The sequence below is a fragment of the Leucoraja erinacea genome, chromosome 13, assembly GCF_028641065.1.
Source record: "Leucoraja erinacea ecotype New England chromosome 13, Leri_hhj_1, whole genome shotgun sequence".
NCBI classification, from domain to species: domain Eukaryota; kingdom Metazoa; phylum Chordata; class Chondrichthyes; order Rajiformes; family Rajidae; genus Leucoraja; species Leucoraja erinaceus.
In genome coordinates this window covers 21091656-21111927 of record NC_073389.1, presented here as the reverse complement: position 1 = coordinate 21111927, position 20272 = coordinate 21091656, and the positions used below count along the sequence as shown (strand labels likewise).

Sequence of the window (20272 nt, the reverse complement as noted above, 5' to 3'; positions counted from 1 at the left end):
CTTGCATGAAGTCAAACATGGTTCAGCGGTACAGCTGCTGCCTCCCAGTCCCAGAGACCCTGATTCGATCCTGACCTCGGGCGCTGTCTATGTGGTGTTTGCATGTTCTTCTTGTGACTGTATGGGTCATCAGGGTGCTCTGGTTTCCTCCCACATTCCAACAACGTGTGGATTTGTAGATTAATTGGTCTCTGTAAATTGTTCTTGGTGTGTAGTGAGATAACCAGTGTGAAAAGGTGATCAAAGGTCACTGTGCATTCGGTGGGCCGAAGGGACTGTTTCTATGCTGTATCCCTAAATAGACAATAAAACATGATGACTGATTTTGATGTTAATTAAAGTTAATTGGCGCCAGTTGGAAAACATTGCCTTTATATCTGATAACTCACCTATCTCATACATTTAAAAAATTACATAGAAAACCCAGCATAAGTCATGCAAGACAGTGTTTCTTTTATTTTCTAGCTTTGACAGCACAGATATTTTAGTAATTAAATGATGGGTAATTATTAAATATGGTTAGAAATTCATCCGTGGTCAGTGGCATTAATGCATCATCTACTTGTGTAGGTGCATTTTATTCTGCCTCTGAAATTCACTCCCTTAACCTAGGGACCGCACGGCGGTGCAGCAGTAGAGTTGCTGTCTTAAAGCACCAGGGGTTTGATGCTAATTGCGGGTGCTGTCTGTACGGAGTTTGTACATTCTCCCTGTGAACGTGTATGTTTCCTCCAGTTTCCTGCAACATTTCAAAGTCATGTAGGTTTGTAGGTTAATTGGCTTCTGTAAATTGGTACTAGTGTGTAGGATAGAACTAGTGTATGGGTGATCGTTGGTAGGCCTTTTTCCATGCTGTATTTCTAAACTAAACTAAACCAATGGAATATTCCATGCTGATGCATATTCATTGCTCCTAACTAGTGAATCACAAATACTGAAGTAACTACATTTGAACCTGAATCTACAGTGAGCGTGAAAGTGAGAGAGCCAAACTGGCAAGACAGGCAAGAGCTGCAGAAGCTCACATGTGGCTGTTGTAGTGAGTCCGAGCCAGAAGGGACCCAACCAGAAACAATCTAACCGCGTTCTCCAGCGATGCTGCCCGACATTTGTGTATTTTTGTTTGTGTGTGAGAAAGTATTGACTTTGGATGTCTAGGGTGTTACAAGGGCTCAAACGATGCAAACTATGAGAGCACATATGTAGAGTAAGTGAAGTTGGACATAATATTGGTCATTGTATCAACATGGTGTAATGCTGCAATACCATAACCTGGGTACAGTCAACAGTTCTGCTATGTTGGAATTAATGCCCTCATTCAAACACGCAGTGATTGAGCAGACTCAGCAATAGTCTGGAGTGCAGGAGTACGCCATTCGCCCTTCGAGCCAGCACTTGCATTCACTGTGATCATGGCTGATCATCCAAATTCAGTACCCCGTTTCTGCCTTCTCACCATATCCCCTGACCACTATCTTTAAGAGCTCTATCTAATTCGCTCTTGAAAGTATCCAGAGAATATTCTCCAGTGTAGTCTGAAGAAGGGTTTCGGCCCGAAACGTTGCCTATTTCCTTCGCTCCATAGATGATGCTGCACCCGCTGAGTTTCTCCAGCTTTTTTGTGTACCTTCAATTTTACATCATCTGCAGTTCCTTCTTAAACACATTATGTACCATGTCAGGAGCGGGACTGTTAGCTGTAAATGTGAACATTGGTGATGGTGCCAAACAGAGTACTTTGCTCCGGTTTCCTACCACACTCCAAAGATGTACAAGTTTGTAGGTTAATTGGTTTTGGTAAAATTGTAACATTTTTCCTAGGGTATCGAGTAGTGCTGGTGGACAGGGTGATCGGTGGTTTGCGCGGACTTGGTGGGCTGATGAGTTGTTCCCGTGCTGTAGGTCCAAATTCTCTCAACTCCAATGACCTTTTGAGCACTGTTTTGCTGGACCAGCTGTCCCACCATGTTTCTCTCTCCATCATTACTTCCTCTATGAGGAGCTCCAGAGAGAGTCAGGACACTAATGATTCCACTTTCTCATGTATTGTACTGTATCTACTAACTTCCAACATCAGCCTCAGTTGCTGAATGCCTGCCCCCACCCCACATGTGGCACAATGCATTTCATCTGTGGCTTTAAGCAATATGGGTGAACTTTGACATTGACTATCTGCTTAAGCATGCATTTAAGAAACAATATTATTTGAGTCAGATGGATCTGGAGTCATTGAGTCAAAGAGACATACAGCATGAAAACAGGCCCTTCGGCTCAACTTGCCCATGCCGACCAACTGGTCCCATCTACACTAGTCCCACCTGCCTGCGGTCCATATTCCTCTAAACATATCCAATCCATGTACCTGTCTAAATGCTTGTTAAACATTGGAATAGTACCTTCCTCAACTACTTCCTCTGGTAGCTCGTTCCATACACCCTCTACCCTTTGTGTAAAACGTTACCACTTGGGTTCCTATTAATTCTCTCCCCCCTCACTTTAAACATATGTCCTCGGGTTCTCGATTAAGGGCAAAAGGCTCTGCGTGTTCACCAGAACTATTCCTCTCATGATTTTGTACACCCCTCATCCTCCTGTGCCCCAAGAAATAAACTCCTAGTCTGCTCAACCTCTACCTGTAGCTCAGGCCCTGGAGTCTTGCACCATCCTCGTAAATCTTCTTGGCACCCTTTCCAGCTTGACGACATCTTTCCTATAACATGTTGACTAAAATTGAACACATTATTCTAAATATGACCTCACCAATGTCTTATATAGATGCAGCATGACTTCCCAACTTTTATACTCAACCTCCCAACTCCTATACAATCTACAATCATGTAAATGAGCTAAGTCTACAGCTTGCATGGAAGCATCTTATTCTCTCTTCACCCTCTGCTGGCCACTTAGGAAAATGCAAGTAATTAATCAGGAAGGCAACACTCAAACTGGAAAAACAGCACCTCATATTTAGTTTGAGGCAGCTTACAACCCAACGGTGTGAACATTGAATTCCCCAATTTTAGGTAACCTCTAACTAACACACCCCAAGCCCCCCCTCCCCAACCCCGTTTCCTTCCCAGCCGCCTCTCTTTCCCAAAAATTGGAACATGACTACGTACAAGTCATTGGTGAGTCCACAATTAGAACATGGTGTGCAGTTCTAATAAAGCTGCTGTAGAAAGAACAATGAAGTTGTAAAACGTGCAAAAGAGATGCACCAGACTTGGGTTCTATGGAGAGTTTGGATAGGCAGGGACTATTTTCTTTGAAGTGTAGGAAGCTGATGTGTGGCCATATTAAGGTGTCCAAGACAATGAGGAGATATGGATTCAATTATTTAGTCAGATTTTGTGGAACAGATTGCCACAGATGGCTGTGGAGGCCAAGTCATTGGGTATTTTTAAGGCAGAGATTGACAGATCCTTGATTAGTAAGGATGTCAAGGGTTATGGGGAGAAGGCAGGGGATGGGATTAAGGGGGAAAGATAGATCAGCCATGATTCAATTGCATAGTAAACATGGGCCGAATGGCCTAATTCTGCACTTATGACTTATGAACATGAAAATAATGCTCAGTCATTTTCCCCATGGTATTAAATACCAAGAGCGTATAGGCTCAATGTGAGAGTGGAGCGATTTAAGAGAGGTCACAGGGGCAACAATTTTACCAAGTGGGTAGTCCGTATGTGTAATGAGCTGCCAAACGAAGTTATAGAAGCTGATGACTTAAAAGACATTTGAACAGATATATGGATAGGAGGTGTTTGTAAGATCATAAGACATAGGATCAGAATTAGGCCATTCAGCCCATTGAATTTGCTCTGCCATTCGATCAGTGCTCATCTATTTTACCCTCTCAACCCAATTCTCCAGCCTTCTATGCCTTTTCTTTAACACCCTTACTAATCAAGAACCTATAAATCTCCGATTTAAAAATACCCAATGGAGAAGTTGAGAGGCATATGGGCCAAATGCAGGCAAATGGGACTAGCCCTAAATGCCAACTTAGTCAGTATGATCAAGGAGGGCTGAAGGGCCTGTTTCTGTGCTGTACAGCTTTGTGTCCATGACTGAACCACTCAGCTACGCACTGTGGCCAACTTTCAGTGACCAATTAATCTACCCAACCCACACATTTTTGAAAGCTGGATACTTGAAAGAAAGTGTAGGAAGGAACTGCAGATGCTGGTTTATACCAAAGGTAGACACAAAATGCTGGAGTAACTCAGCGGGTCAGGCAGCATCTCTGGAGAAAAGGAATAAGTGACGTTTCAGATTTAAACAAAATACTGGAGTAACTCAGTGGGTCTGACACAAAACATCACCTATTCCTTTTCTCCGAAGATGCTGCTTGACTCGTTGAGTTACTCTAGCATTTTGTGTCTACACTTGAAAGAAACCAACCTAGTCACAGGTCACAAAATTAGCAAAAAAAAAAAAGAAGGGTCTCGACCCGAAAGGTCACATATTCATGTTCTCCAGAGATGCTGCCTGATCCTCTGAGTTACTCTGGCACTTTGGATCCTTTTGTGTGAACTATCATCTGCAGTTCCTTGCTTCTAAACAAAAAAATCCATTTGGTAAGCAGGAATATCATGACCAAAATTCTGAAGAGAATAACACTGTGTTGAAGAAATCAGATGAATTCTCAGTTTGCAAGAATCACTGGCAAAGCTGCTGCTTATTGTCCAAATTAGATTGTCCTGAAAAAAGCGCTTTGATACGATTGAGTGGACACTTCAATGGAAAGCCAAGAGTTGGAGTGATTTCGGTTCAGTTAAGGATGGGAGGTAACGGCCGGTAAGAATGTCAATGAATTAATCACATTGACTGAAGAGTAAAAAAAGACTGCGTGGATCATTAGGAACCTGAGGGGCTGCTTCTCATGTAAAGTGTGAACGCCTAATGTAGAGAAAGACATGAAAAGCTGGGGAATTGGCAAACATATAATGATATGTATTTTGAAAGCTGTGAAAAGAACATTACTCAAGGGATTCCTTTTTATCTGAATCTCTTAAATAATCTGTAATGTTAACAGCTAATTTAAAATAATGTTTTTCAGGTTGTTTATTAGAACAAATTTAATGCTCCATTTATTTTGATTTTTCTCCATATCCCCAAAGATCTTACCTAAAGAAAGCATCAGCTATGTATTGATGATAATAAATTCTGAAGGCACATAAAAACAAGAGAACATTTTCCAACCGACTGAAATTTTCTCGAAGATAATAGACAATGTTAATATGCATATTTTTGAGAGACAGCATAAGACGGGTTTTGACCCAAAACGTCATCTTCAGAGGTGCTGCCTAACCCGCTGTGTTATTCCAGCACTTTGTGTCTATCTTTGACATTATTCTTTGCTGTTCCCCTCAATTAATTGCGCATTGGCTCCAGATAAATATAAACACAGAAATGTCTATGTTCTCTTTCTTGCTTTAATATCTGGTGGCGGGTAAGCAGCTTTTTTCAGTGTTTGTAAAGTTAATACCGTTGGCCTTCTTGACTAATTAATTGTTTTGTTGTCATAAAAACATTCTGAATTGATAGCAAGGTTAGAACGTGGCAAATCCATTCACACATAATGAATGGGTTTACCTACTTACAAGATCGTGCATTAGGAGCACCATTGTCCAATTCAGCGCATTTAATTCTGTTTGCAAAACAGCCACTGCTCAATGCTGAATCTTGCAGTGCAACAGTTCAGCCTCCGCTGCAGGCTGCAATCGCATTTTACAACAAACAATGGCATGGGGCTCTGCCGTGCCATCTGTAGCACCTTGTTCACTGTGATGGTTCCTCTAACCGGCTAAAACCAGGCAAGAAGGGATTGACAACATGATCCTGTTATCATGTGCATTTTAAGGATGCAATTCACAGTTTTATCCGTGCAATAAAATATTTGCTGATACAATTGGAATCTTAATTTTGAATACCAGACTATACCATGTGACGGTTCTTTGTTGAAACAAAGAACTACAGATGCCCTTTGGAATTCAACGCCACAGACGGCTGTGGAGGCCAAGTCAATGGATAATTTTAAGGTGGAAATTGATAGATTCTTGATTAGTACAGGTGTCAGGGGTCATGGGGAGTATGCAGGAGAATGGTGGAGTAGACTTAATGGGATGAATGGCCTAATTCTGCACCTATCACTTATGAACAAGAAAATGTTTACAACAATAGTCATAAAATGCTGGAGTTCATAAGTTTATGTCATAGGAGGAGAAGTAGGCAATTTGACCCATTGAGTCTCAATAGGCCCCGACCACAGGTGAACAAGAGGAAGATGACTGAACTTTGTTGCCTTCCCTCACAGTGGGAAACGTTGATTCCGCTGTGGGGGATGTTTATGTTAAATTCTATAGTGTTGTGTTTATCTTATTTGTGTGCTGCATAGAAACTCAAATATCACTGCACCAATTGGTGTAAGTGACAATAAATGTAACTTGTACTCTGCCATTCAACCATGGCTGAACTATCTTTCCCTCTCAACCCCATTCTCCTGCCTTGTCCCCATAACCCTTAAAACCCTTACCAATCAAGTCAATCTCCGCCTTGAAATATCCAGTGACTTGGCCTTCACCTCCGTCTGTGGCTGGGACTGAGGTGGAGTAACAGCTGGTCAGGCAGTATCTCTGGAGAACATGGGCAGGCCTGAAGCAGGGTCCCAACCCATACATCATCTATCCTTTGAGTAGGAAGGAACTGCAGATGCTGGTTTAGACTAAAGATAGACACAAAAAGCTGGAGTAACCCAGTGGGACAGGCAGCATCCCTGGAGAGAAAGAAAGGGTGACATTTCAGGGGTCTCATCCCGAAAAGTCACCCATTCCTTCTCTCTAGCGAATCTGCCTGTCCCACTGAGTTATTACAGATTTTTGTGTCTATCATCTATCCTTTTCTTCCAGAGATGCTGCTTGACCCATTGCGTTACTCCAGCACTTTGTGTCTATCTTTGGTATAAACCATAATCTGCATTTCTTTGTTTCTTAACGGATAGGTGACATTTTGGGTTGGGACCCTTCTTCAAACTTTGTTGTTAGATTTTATTCATAATATAATCTTACAATATATTCACCTTTCTAAAAGCAATACAGCATTACTAACTGTTCAAAACTGATTGAAAATATATTTATTTTGTCGAGCCACATGTCACTACACATTAAGGTGGAATTAACTATTTTTGAGATTGCAGCAATAATGAGATTTCAGAGATTTTCAGTCATTTTCGCCACCACCAACGCGACCCCACCACTCGCCACATCTTCCCATCTCCCCCCCGTCTGCTTTCCGCAAAGACAGCTCCCTCCGTAACTCCCTGGTCAATTCTTCCCTTCACCACGCCCTCCATGGGCACTTTCCCTTGCAACCGCAAGAGATGCTACACTTGTCGCTTTACCTCCCCCCTCGACTCCATTCAAGGACCCAAGCAGTCGTTCCAGGTGCAACAGGGGTTCACCTGCACCTCCTCCAACCTCATCTATTGCATCCGCTGCTCTAGATGTCAGCTGATCTACATCGGTGAGACCAAGCGTAGGCTTCGAGTTTCCAGCATCTGCAGTTCCTTCTTGAACATGAACTGTTGGGCTTTCTTTAAATAAGAAAATCAATGGTTTGAAATTTCAGAGATCCTATGATTAAAACTGCAGCATAAAATCTGTTATTTGTCTTGCACTAAATAAGCAGAAATAAAGGTTGTCTATGACAACCAGTCTCACATGGGCAGCGGTAAGGAGAACCTACAATTTACATTGGAGAAATGCTTGAGAATTATTTTATGTGGCAACTGATATATAAATATATGTATTGATTTGTTAACTAAATGAATAGTAGGTCAAAGCTCAAAATATCATATGATACATTAATAGTGCATTTATGGTTAACTTCCTATTGTATTCAAGCATTGATTTGACAAGTAATGGTGTGGCACTCAGTGAAAGACAATAACAACATGAGGACATGTGACAACATTAATGAGTGTAGGCCAGTTCAGTAACATTGAATTCCAGAATATTCTGCGAACCTGGGTTTGGAATGTCTTCCTTCCTCCCAACAACCCTGGATTTCTCTCTTCCAACCCAGAAGGCATGGAAACCAAGGAGTCCTTATTTTCAGCAGTTGGTCGCACATAGGCGCTAGTCTCTTGTACATGTTAGATAGGGGCTCCCAGGCTGTTTAAGGCCTAGATACCAAGAGTGGGCCTTGTTGTAACAGTGTAGGAGGCTACACACAGAAAGATCAGGTTGGCAGTGGGATTGGGGAAGTGGCAGGTGACAGGTGACTGGAAGTTCAAGATAGACGCAAAATGCTGGAGTAACTCAACGGGTCAGGTAGCATCTCTGGAGAAAAGGAATAGGTGAAAGTCTGCAAGATAGGGGGGAGTGGTGGAGGTGGGGGAACTGGAGATGAGAAAAGGCCAGCACAAATAAGGATCAGCAGCAGTTGACCTCAGGAAGGATGGAGTCCATAATGGCCCATTGTTGGCTAAGGAAGATGTGCTAATGAGAGGGATACCAGGATGCGAACAGAACTCCTGTTTTTATGCTTTACAGGTAGTCCTCATTGGCAGCTACACAAAATTGGTGGCACAGGAAATGAGGCAGAAAGCAATGGAAGGGGATTATGGCAAAATAATGTCTTGCAGAATATTTCAGTACTTGGCGTTTTTGACCATGTTTTTGGTGTGACTTTGATTTCAGGCTGAGAAGAATGATGAGGCCAATGCGAAAGCTGACCAAGAGACCACCAAACCAGAAGACAAGGCCCACAAGGCTGCCACCAAAATCCAGGCCAGCTTCCGTGGCCACATAACACGAAAAAAGCTGAAGGGGGAGAAGAAAGGAGAAGCGGCCGCTGTGAAGAAAACGGAAGGTGGGGAGAAAAAGGAAGAGGCTAAAGTAACGGAAGCCACCAAGGATCAAGAGGCAAAAGCGACATTGCCGGCGGCGTCTGATTCGAAAGGGAAGACAGAGGCAACAGAAAAGGCAGCGAGCAATACCGAAACAACTCCCTCAGATGCTGGAAAAGCGTCGGAGGCAAAGGAGGCGCCGACGGAAAACTCGGCAAAGGCGAAGGCAGCGGCGACAGACGACAAAGCTACTACTGGCGAGAAGGATGCTGAGGGGACAGGCAGTGCCGCAAGTACAGCCGCTGAAAGTGCCCCGTCTTCAAACGTCAGCTCCAGCCTGGACAAGGAGAAGAAACAAGCAGAGGCGCCTGCCACTGAGGCCAGTGAAGGAGCAACAAAGGCCCAAACGGAGACAGCTGCCAGCACCACAGCACCAGAGAAAACAGGTAAGAAATGTCATTATAAACGCCTCAAATCACAGATATCCCACGGCCTTCGCATTAGGCAATGCGCGCAAACTCGCACATACAAACAATTCTGTGCTCAGGCCCTAGTGCAATCGAGGCAGTATGTTATTTCTACAACTCTGTACGATCACTCAAGTTTACATCGGAAGCATGCCTGCAATGGCGGCGGTGCTTACCCAGAAGGCCACGCACCTCAGAAAGTACCCTGGACGCAGACAAATGCTGTTAATACTCTCAGTGAGTTATTATGGGCAGGGGATGGGGATTGAAGTAAAACCTGATTTACATAACCATTCACAATGCGTGTAAAGTTTTATTTGCACAATCTTTCAGAATGATGATGAGGTAAGTGCCGGCCTTGAAGATTTTTCCAAAACAAAGGTAAAGCAATATTGTCCTTTCTTTAAACACCTATTGATTAAATGCAAATTATAAATGATGAAGCAAAAATGCTGGACTTCATTTCATCATACAAAAACAGGCTCAAAATTACACTTTTTGTTGCCAATATTTTCACCTTCATCAATAATAATTTTTTTCCCCCAAGAAGCTGACGATTGCAATTCAGCAGGATTGAAATTCGGAGGTGAAAACTCACACCATTAATCATTGAATAACTGTTATAATTTTCTGTTAAAATTAGGTTGCATAGAATCAAATGGTCAGCATGAATTTCATGAATAACTTCACTGAACTGCCTTATTGTAATCAGAACTTCTGAGGCAGCAAATATATTTTGGAACCATATGTTTAAATGTTGCCTGTAATAAACTTTGAGCTACTTGCTGCAACAAGACTGTTTTGAGTCGGGGATTATTAGTTTTGCAAGCAATTTCTTTCTGTTTTGATGAATTAAAGTTTTCACAAGGTCGTCTGAGCCAGCAAAATGCACATTCCGGTAAGATACAGTCATTGGTATGCTTAGTTTCATTTAGAGATACAGCGTGGAAAAATGCCCTTTCCGTGCCGACCAGCGAACCCTGTACGCCAGCACTATCCTGCACACTAGGGATAATTTACAATCTTTACTGAAGCCAATTAACCTACAGACCTGCATGACTTTGGAGTTTGGGAATAAACCGGAGCACTCAGGGAAACCCCACGTTTTCTCTTCAGCATATAAAATACAGGCTCAATTGGGTTCAGATCGGGTGACTGACTCAGCCACTCAGGAATTGACCATTTTTTAACTTTGAAAAACTCCTTTGTTGTTTTAGCAGTACGTTTGGGATCATTGTCTTGCTGTAGAATGAACCACCGGCCAATGAGTTTTGAGGCGTTTGTTTGAACTTGAGCAGATAGGATGTATCTATACACTTCAGAATTCATTATGCTACTACAGGTGCACAACCTTTTATCCGGTGTTCCGGAAACCGAAAAACTCCGAAAACCATTTTTTCCAGATGTCATCTGCACACCAAAGCTCGCGTTTGGCGCCAAACTTGACCCGAAACGACCCACGGTCAACCCAGGTCTGTACTACTGTAGCGGCTGCCTCCTCCCCGGAGACCGGGAGACGCTTAAACATCTGTAAATCATTGCTTAAATGTTAGTCAGTTAGTTTGGAGGGCTTTTATGTGAAGGGGGGGTGAAGGGGTAAATTAATACTTAGTCCCCTGGGTCGGAGAGGCGGGGGCAGTCAATTCCTTACCGTGTCCGTGCAGTCTCTGCAGCGCTGTGGCCGGTGGGGCAGCGGGTACGGTTGTGCTCCGACCCTTGCCATCACCCCTGGCTGCGAGGCGCTCCAAATCCAGCGCGGCCCGCGGCCGGACGCCCCAGCTCCGCGAATGTCTTCGGCGGCGTCTGCAGCGCTGGGATCCAGCGGGGAGCAGATGCCTTTCGCCGTGCGGCAAGCTCCGGAGCGCTGTGTTCGCGGAGCTCGCTGGATTTGGAGCCGCGCAGCCAGGGGTGCTTGCCGGGGTCGGAGCAAACGCTGCCCGTAACCTGGCCCCCAGCCTGGGAGTTTCAGGTAGGGGACTAAGGCATAAAATCCCTCCAAACTAACTGACGCAATGATTTCCCGGTCTCCGGGGATAGGCAGCTGCAGACTTTTGTACCTACCTAATCTATTTATCTTCCATTCGGAAATCCGAAATTGTCGAAATCCGACAAGTGTCTGGTCCCAAGGCTTTCGGACAAAGGTTGTGCACCTGTACTATCAGCAGTTGTATCATCAATGAAGATGTGACCCTGTACCTTCAGCAGCCATACATGCCCTGATCATGTTTCACAGATTAGGTGGACAGCTTTGGATCTTGGGCAGTTCCTTCTCTCCTCCATACTTTTCTCTTGCCATCATAGATATGTTAATCTTAATCTCATCTGTCCATCAAGCTGATCTGTGAGGTTCTTGGCAAACTGTAACCTGCCATCCTATTTCTGCCCAGTGGTTTGCATATTGCACTGTGCCTCGTATTTATGTTCATAAGTCTCAGCGGACGGTGTCTCTGACAAATCCACACCTGACTCCTGAAGAGTGTTTCTGATCTGTCGGACAGCTGTTTTGGGATTTTTCTTTATTATAGAGAGAATTTTTCTGTCATCAGCTGTGGAGGTCTTCCTTGGCCTGCCAGTCCCTTTGCGATTAGTAAGCAAACAGTTGATTTTGGTAAGCCTAAGGTTTGGCTGATGTCTCTAACAGTTTTATTCTTGTTTCTCAGTCGCATAATGGCTTCTTTGACTTTCATTGGCACAACTTTGGTCCTCATGTTGATAAACAGCAATAAAAGGTTCCAAAAGTGATGGAAAGACTGGAGGAAAGTCTAGGTGCTGAGAGCTCTCTTATACCTACATTAAGGAGGCAATTAAACACACCTGAATAATTACAAACACCTGTGAAGCCATATGTCCCAAACATTATGGTGCCCTGAAATGGGGGGAGGGGACTATGTATAAACACAATTGTATTTTCTACATGGTGAAACCAAAATGTATAAAAATAGCCTTTAATCAAATCAGACAATGATCACTTTAACCACATGTGATTTTTTTTCTATTACAAATCTCAAATTATGGAGTGCAGAAGCAAATAAATAAATGATGGGTCTTTGTCCCAAACATTATGGTGGGCACTGTATATTGGGAAGGTGATTGTGGAAATTTCCTCTATTCACAAAATTAACAGATTGATAAATATTGGATTGGATTGGATTGGATTCAATTTATTGCCATTGCACTTTTCAGTGCAACAAAATGGTTTTGCCTGCAGTCATAACATAGAATAAATAACAAACACTCAACAAAGTTTAAAGTCCCAAAGTCATTGTCTCTTCCCTCCTTGCTCTCCCTCTGCGCTGAGGCAATCCAAGCCTCCGATGTTGCGATCCCACCGGGTGATGGTAAGTCAGTCCCGCGGCTGAATCCGTGCTCCGCAAACGGGCCGGTATGCTAAATATGATAAAATAACACACACAAGAATTTCAAACAGATAAGTAAACTGACATTAACACAATGTGCTGGAGGAACTCAACAGGTCAGGCAGTAACTCAGGCAAGAACGGTCAGATAACGTTTGTGGTCTCAGCTCTACTTTAGATTCTGAAGACTCTTCTTGAGTTTAAAGAAGGGTCCTGGCCTGAAACGTTGCCTGCCCATTCCCTCGACAGATGCTGCCAGACCTGTTGAATTCCTCCACCACTTTGTATTTTGTTTAAGATTCCAACATCTGCAATTCCTTGTGTCTTCAAATAAACCGATATATTTATGGAGTCACACAGTTAAATTCAATCCCTGAACAGTTTACAATCCAGTGGTATGAACGTTGATTTATCAAATGTCAAGTAACCCTGCTACTTCCACTGTTGACATCCTTGTATCCCTTCATTATCACCTCTTCTCCAGCCAACTATGGCCCATTATGGGCTCTACACTTCCTTGGTCGTCTATTGCTGGCTCTGATTTGTTCTGGTCTTTTCTTACCTCCAGTTCCCTCCCCTGTACTTTTAGTCTGAAGAAGGGTCCTGACGCGAAACATCACCCATCCTTGTTCTCCACAGATGCTGCCTGACCCGCTGGGTTACTCTAGCACTTTGTGTCTATCTTTGGTATAAACCAGCTACATATCTCTGTTCATATCTTCTCCAATTATGATTTGTCTGTTACTTTTCTTAATTGGTCCAATGGAATCATATTTAACAGCAGACAATTAAAGGCGAAAAAGGAGAACTGACCAATTGCTGAGCAAAATAACAATGTTTGCAATGAAATACATTCACTTTTTAAAGAAACATAGCAATGGAACATGATAGAAGATTTTATTCAGAGATGTGAGTTTTATTCAATTCAACACATTTTTAGTAAGATTTCATTTGCTTTTTAAGTTACTAATCTTCACTTTGGTAGTGAGTTCCATAGCCATCAGTCTGTGTAAAAAAAGTTTGTGAGTAAGAAAATAGAAGAAAATAAAAACTTTGCAAACAAATGTAGAAATTACTATATATATGCAGGCTGTTTAAAAATTACTAAACTCAAATATTTTCTTAAATGTTGCCAAAGGCATTTCTAAAAGGAAAGCCAAGTGTTATTTCTGACTTAAACTGCATGTTTAGCCATTAAACAGGCACCAGTGTGTTCATTCATTTTATGTTAATTAAATTACATGGCTCGTTATTTGAACATTGATATTCATGATTGGTTTCTCCTTATGAATATTGGAAACTCACAAAGAAAATTAATCTTGAATGTAAAATACAAATGATGATTGAAGTAATATATTGAGGCTTTAAAGAAGAGAATGGAGACCAGATTTAAAAGAATAGCAGACAACATTGTGACATGCTTTACTTTGTAAGCCTTTGATCACACTGTTTGATTTTTTTAGTATCAGTTTAGTTTATTGTTATGTTATTGTTACAGTTTTTGTTGCATGCTATCCAGTCAGCGGAAAGACTATACATGATTACAACAAAGTAACGCACAGTGTGCAGATACAGGATAAAAGGAATAACATTCAGTGCAAGATTAAGTCCATTAATGTCCGATTAATGAAAGTCCAAGAATTTAAGATAAAATTTGACCCTAACATTGAAATGATTATATTCGGATCAATGGAAGATGGGAATAAACTGAATATGTTTCAAAAATCCTTCCTTAATTATGGTTTAATAACGGCAAAAAAACATACTTAAATTTTGGAAAAATACATCCATACCAACGTTGAAAATGTGGATTTCAAACATGTTGGAAACCTCACATCTTGAAGAAATGCGACTCCTCCTAACAGACAAAGCAGACCAATTCTTAATGATTTGGTCTCCATTTATTGACTTCTTACAAGCATATGGTGCAATATAACCGTAGAAATAAACCGTTTCCGAATCGGGTGTAGGGTGGTCAAGAATAATAAATAGCTATTTCTCCTTCAATCTCCTGTTTTCTATCTCTTCTTTCTCTATCTCTCTATTCTCTCTCTTTTCTTCTTTCCTTCTTCTCACTGTTCGGTATCACGCACTTCTCTATTTTTCTACTATTCTCTTTCTTTTCTTTCTTTTACTGCTAAAAAAAAGCTGTACATAAAATGTAACATGTCAATATATATTAGGTATCTACAAGGTACCACATTATTGTACTTACTTCTAATAAAAAAAAAAAAATTAAAAAAAATTAAAGTCCAAGGATCTCAAATGAGGTAGATGGCAAATCAAAGGTTCAAAGGTTCTTTATTTGTCCTATACACCAATTGGTGTAGTGAAATGCGGATTGCCATTGCAGCACATTAAAAAAGAATACAACATAACAATAATAAAGAAATTTAAACATAAAATCATCCCCCCACAATGGTTCCCATTATGAGGGAAGGCGCAAAGTCCTCAGGATTGCTCTCTAGGTAGACAAAAAATGCTGGAGAAACTCAGCGGGTGAGGCAGCATCTACGCAGAGAAAGAATTGGCGATGTTTCGGGTCGCGACCCTTCTTCAGACTGAAGAAGGGTCGCGACCTGAAACGTCGCCAATTCCTTCTCTTCATAGATGCTGCCTCACCCACTAAGCTTCTCCAGCATTTTTCATCTACCTTTGATTTTTCCAGCATCTGCAGTTCTTTTTTAAACAGGACTGCTCTCTAGTTGGTGACAACTGATAAGGATGGTTCAGTTGCCTGGTATCAGCTCGGAAGAAACTGTCCCTGAATCTGGAGGTGTGCATACTTCTGTACCTCTTGCCCGATGGGAGAGGGGAGAAGAGGGAGTGACTGGGTTAAGACTTGTTTTCCTGTGTTTTTATTTTATGGTAAAAGAAATGGTGCTGCAAAACTGCCAAAACATAAACAATATTTCCTCTGTTCAAAAAGGAAGATGGAACTAACCCAACGAGCTTGAGGCTGATTTGTTCAACTTCACATTCAGGAAAGGTAGAAAATCTTTGCTAAATGAAGGAATTAATTAAAAATAAACGATAGTGTAATTAAAATTGGGTTTCTAAAAAATAACATAATCGTGACTAACTTAACTGAATTCTTTAAAAATAAAGGTGACGATGCCTGAAATATTAAATCTGTGGAACCAGCTAAAAGCACAGTGTGTTTTTTTTTAGTGCAACATCCTTCTGAATACAAAGTACATAATGATGTGTTTATTGATGAGTAGGTTACTTCAGTGAGAAGAGAGTTCTGGTTATATAAAACCTGAAAATGATTTAGCTCAATTTGAAGCCAGGGTGTTAAATTACAATAAAACAAACTTCAAAGGGATGAGGTGTGAATTAGTTATAATGGTTTGCGAAATAAAACTGAAAATCATGACAACCAATTAAGCAATGGGCAACACTTACAGAACGAAACAAACCTGTAGTTTTGTCGCCTATCCATTCCCTCCACAGATGCAGCCTGACCTGATGTGTTGCTCTAGCACTCTGTGTTTTGCTCAAGATTCCACCACCTGCAGTTCCTTGTGTCTCAACTTTAGAGAACTAATATAGACTATAATACAGGGGGTGGGGGGAGAGCATGAGGCAAGAAAAGGTGGTGCCTGGTAGATCCATTGTTCGCTAGGGAAGGTGTGATCTCAAGAGAAACAGTGTGGAGAAGAATGGAACTAGTAAAACGACTAGGGTGGAGGAAGGGGGCAAGGAGGGAGGGCAGGGGAGTATGAGATGAAGTTACTTAAAATTAGAGAATTCAATGTTCATACCGATGGATTGTAAGCTACCCAAGCAAAATATGAGGTTCTGTTCCTCCAATTTGCCCGTGGCCTCACTCTGGCAACGGAGGAGGCCCAGGAGAAAACACATCATTGAGTTGAAATATTTGGCAACTGGGAGATCCCATAGGCCTAAGCAGACCAGGTGTAAGTGTTCAGCGAAACGGTTGCCGAATCTGTTTGGTCTTGCTGTCATACAGGAGCCCACATCGGGAATACGGGATCATAAGGTAATAAGGTCACAAGGGATAGGAGTAGAATTAGGCCATTCAACCCATCATGTCTACTCCATCATTCAATCATGGCTGATCTATCTCTCCCTCCTAACCCAATTCTCCTGCCTTCTCCCCATAACCTCAGACACCTGTAATGCAATAGATGAGGTTAGAGGAGGTACTGTACATGTGAAGGTTACACAAAAAATCTGGAGAAACTCAGCGGGTGCAGCAGCAGGAGCGAAGGAAATAGGCAACGTTTCGGGCCGAAACCCTTCTTCAGACTGATCGGGGGCGGGGGTGGGTGGGGACAAAAAAGGGAAAAGGAGGAGTAGCCCGAAGGCTGGGGGATGGGAGGAGACAGCAGGGGGGCTGAGGGAGGGTAGGAGACAGCAAGGACTAACAAAATTGGGAGAATTCGATGTTCATGCCCCCGGATGCAGACTCCCCAAACGGAATATGAGGTGCTGTTCCTCCAAGGGTTGAAGGGTTTCGGCCCGAAACGTTGCCTATTTCCTTCGCTCCATAGATGCTGCTGCACCCGCTGAGTTTCTCCAGCTTTTTTGTGTAACCTTCGATTCTCCAGCATCTGCAGTTCCCTCTTAAACACTGTACATGTGAACATCTGTCGAACAAGAAAAGTAGTCTGGTTGTGGATATTAAGAAAAATAAAAGATGGTACTAGATCAAAGGCAAAGATGCATAACATTGCCCGAAAAAGCTGGATGCCTGAGGATTGCAAACAATATCAGAAATCAGCAAAGAAGGCCCAAAAGATTGATGGCGACAAAAATATTAGAATACAGGTGTATCTTAGCAAGAAACATGAAAGCTTTAATTCGTATTCAGAAAAAGAAGAGGCGAGCGGGAGTTAATGGGAACCCCTTCACAGAAAATGCAGAAGAAATATTGGTGGACAATAAGAAAATACCAAGGGCATTATTTTACATCTATCTTCATGGAAGAGGGCACACAAACCTGGGAAACAGAGGAGAATTGCAGGTCCAGGATGAACTGAACAGAAATTATCATTAGTGAAAAATTAGTATTGAATTCACATGGATTGAAGTCCTACGTCTTAGTGTTTCACAAGAGATGGCAATAGAGACAATGATTGCATTTTCAGAAAATCCGTAGATTGTAATCCTGCTTCCCCAGATGAGAGAGTAGCACATACAAGCCCCGCTATTTAAGAATTAAAGAGGTTAGAAAACAAAGAGTTATCCACCAATTATTTTGGCATTAACGGTTGAAACTTGCAGACATTTATTATTAAGGAATTGTTAACAAGCACTTAGAAAATATTAATAGGATTGGGCAGAAATAACATGGACTTATGAAAGATAAATCTGTTGAAGTTTTTTGAGCTGCTAATAGTAGAATTGATAATGGAAATATTGATTGTTATGGTTCATTTAGATTTTCAAGTGGTCTATGGAAATGTGCCACAAATGAATGTATTAAACAAAATTAGAGCTTGGTTTAATGGACTATTGAACGAGGAATAATTCACACGCAGAAATTAGGGAGTAGGAATAATGGGTCATTTTGGTGTTGATTGGCTTTAGCTAGTGGATAGTTGACTTTAGTTTAGTTAATGTAACTAAAAATTGAGATTAGACACAAAATGATGGAGTAACTCAGTGGGTCAGGCAGCATATCTGGAGAGAAGGAATGGGTGAAGTTTTGGGTCAAGATCCTTCCTCAGACTAATGTCAGGGGAGGGGGCGGGACACAGGTATAATGTAGTTGGAGACAGTAAGACTAGTGGGAGAAGTGGGAAGGCGGAGGGGATGGAGAGCAAAGGCAAGGGCCATCTGAAGTTAGAGAAGTCAACCGCTGGGGTGTTCGTACCACTGGGGTGTAAACTACATCAGTCTGAAGAAGGGTCTCGGCCCGAAACGTGACATCAGTCTGAAGAAGGGTCTCGATCCGAAACGTCACCTATTCCTTCTCTCCAGAGATGCTGCCTGTCCCGCAGAGGTACTCCAGCATTTAGTGTCTATCTACCATCTACCTTATTGAAGACCCTCACTCTATCTTAATCGGACATTACTGGACTTTGTCTTGCATTAATCGTTATTCCCTTTATCCTGTATCTGTGGACGCCTTGATTGTAATCATGTATAGTCTTTCTGCAGACTGGATGGCACGCAACAAATTGCTTTTTATTGTAGCTCGGTACACATGACAATAAACTAAACTAAAAAAACTAAAAAACATTAGAGGTGAATTAAGCAGCAAAATAGTTCTGAAAGAAGGCTGAAAAACTTAAACCAAAGAGCAGAAATTAAGGGTGAAATATTTAATTGATCAGAATAAATGTTCACTGGGTCCATAAAAACATTAGATTTAGCAAAAGAGGTGGTTTTAAATTTCACTTTAAATCGCTAATATTGTAGCAAACTGAACTTGTATACAGTCAGACATGATTGGGCCTCCATGAAGTACCTTGAAACAATTTACGACCTAAATAAGTGAATGTTTGTAAGTCTTATTAGAGAGTCGTAGAGTCTAGAAACATGCCCTACAGTCCAACCTGCCAACATCAACCAAGATGCCCAATCTACACTACTTGGGCCCACATCCTTCTAAACCAGTCGCTGCCTCAAAAAAAGTCTGACAGCATCATCAAGGACTCACACCATCCTGGCCACACACTCATCTCCCCGCTACCTTCAGGTAGAAGGTACAGGAGCCTGAAGACTGCAACGTCCAGGTTCAGAAATAACAACTTTCCCACAGCCATCAGGCTATTAAACTCAACTTAAACAAATCTCTGAACACTAATAGACCCATTATCTGTTTATTTGCACTTTATCTGCTTATTTATTGATGTGTGTATATATTTATATAATGGTGTATGGACACACTATATATATGTTCTGTATTTGTGCCCTATCTGGGACATATGTCCTATCTGGGACATATGACAATAAACTCTCTTGACTCTTGACTTGACTTGAACCTGTCCTATCCATGTATCTGTCCAAATGTTTTTTTTAATCTTGTTATAATATCTGCCTCAACTATCTCCTCTGACCGCGCATTCTATAAACTTACCATCCTTTGTGTAAAAAAGTAGCCCCTCAGGTTCCTATTAAATCTTTTCCTCCTCACCTTAAACCTATGTCTTCTGGTTTTACCCTACTCTGGGTAAAAGACTCCATTTACTCTATCTATTCGTTTTAATGGTTTTATACACGTCCATAAGATCATTGCTCATATATGGGAACTCAACCACTATTAACTGTTAAACACCATCAAATTAACAATGCACAAAAAAAAATTGGCTACATTATTGAGTTTCTGAGGAACCTGTCATCGCAGTTATTACTTGAAGAGTATTTCTTGAATAACCAAGCACCTTGTCTCAAACCTAATTAAGGCTTTCCCTGAGATAATAGGACTCTGTGTAATTACCTCCTGAAGCATATATTTAAGTACTTGTACTGCAGAGCGGGCCGGAGTATAACATCTAATTGTCTAGAGCGAAATTTAACACTATCCTTCCCAGAGGTTTTGGATTTGCACAATCCAAGAGCGCTTTGATATTGAAGTACTACAGTGAGTAAGTAATTCACAAGAAAGCCATTGCCTGCTGCAAC

General features: G+C 41.7%; 1 protein-coding gene across 2 annotated transcripts in view; it reads left to right on the top strand.

Moving 5' to 3' along the window:
* gap43 (growth associated protein 43) overlaps window positions 1-20272 on the top strand; it is a 215262-nt gene that overhangs the window by 129754 nt on the left and 65236 nt on the right. For both annotated transcript variants that reach the window (XM_055644558.1, XM_055644557.1), the window contains exon 2: window positions 8703-9297. In XM_055644558.1, coding sequence (XP_055500533.1) covers window positions 8703-9297 — 595 coding nt within the window. The remainder of the gene's footprint in view (window positions 1-8702; window positions 9298-20272) is intronic.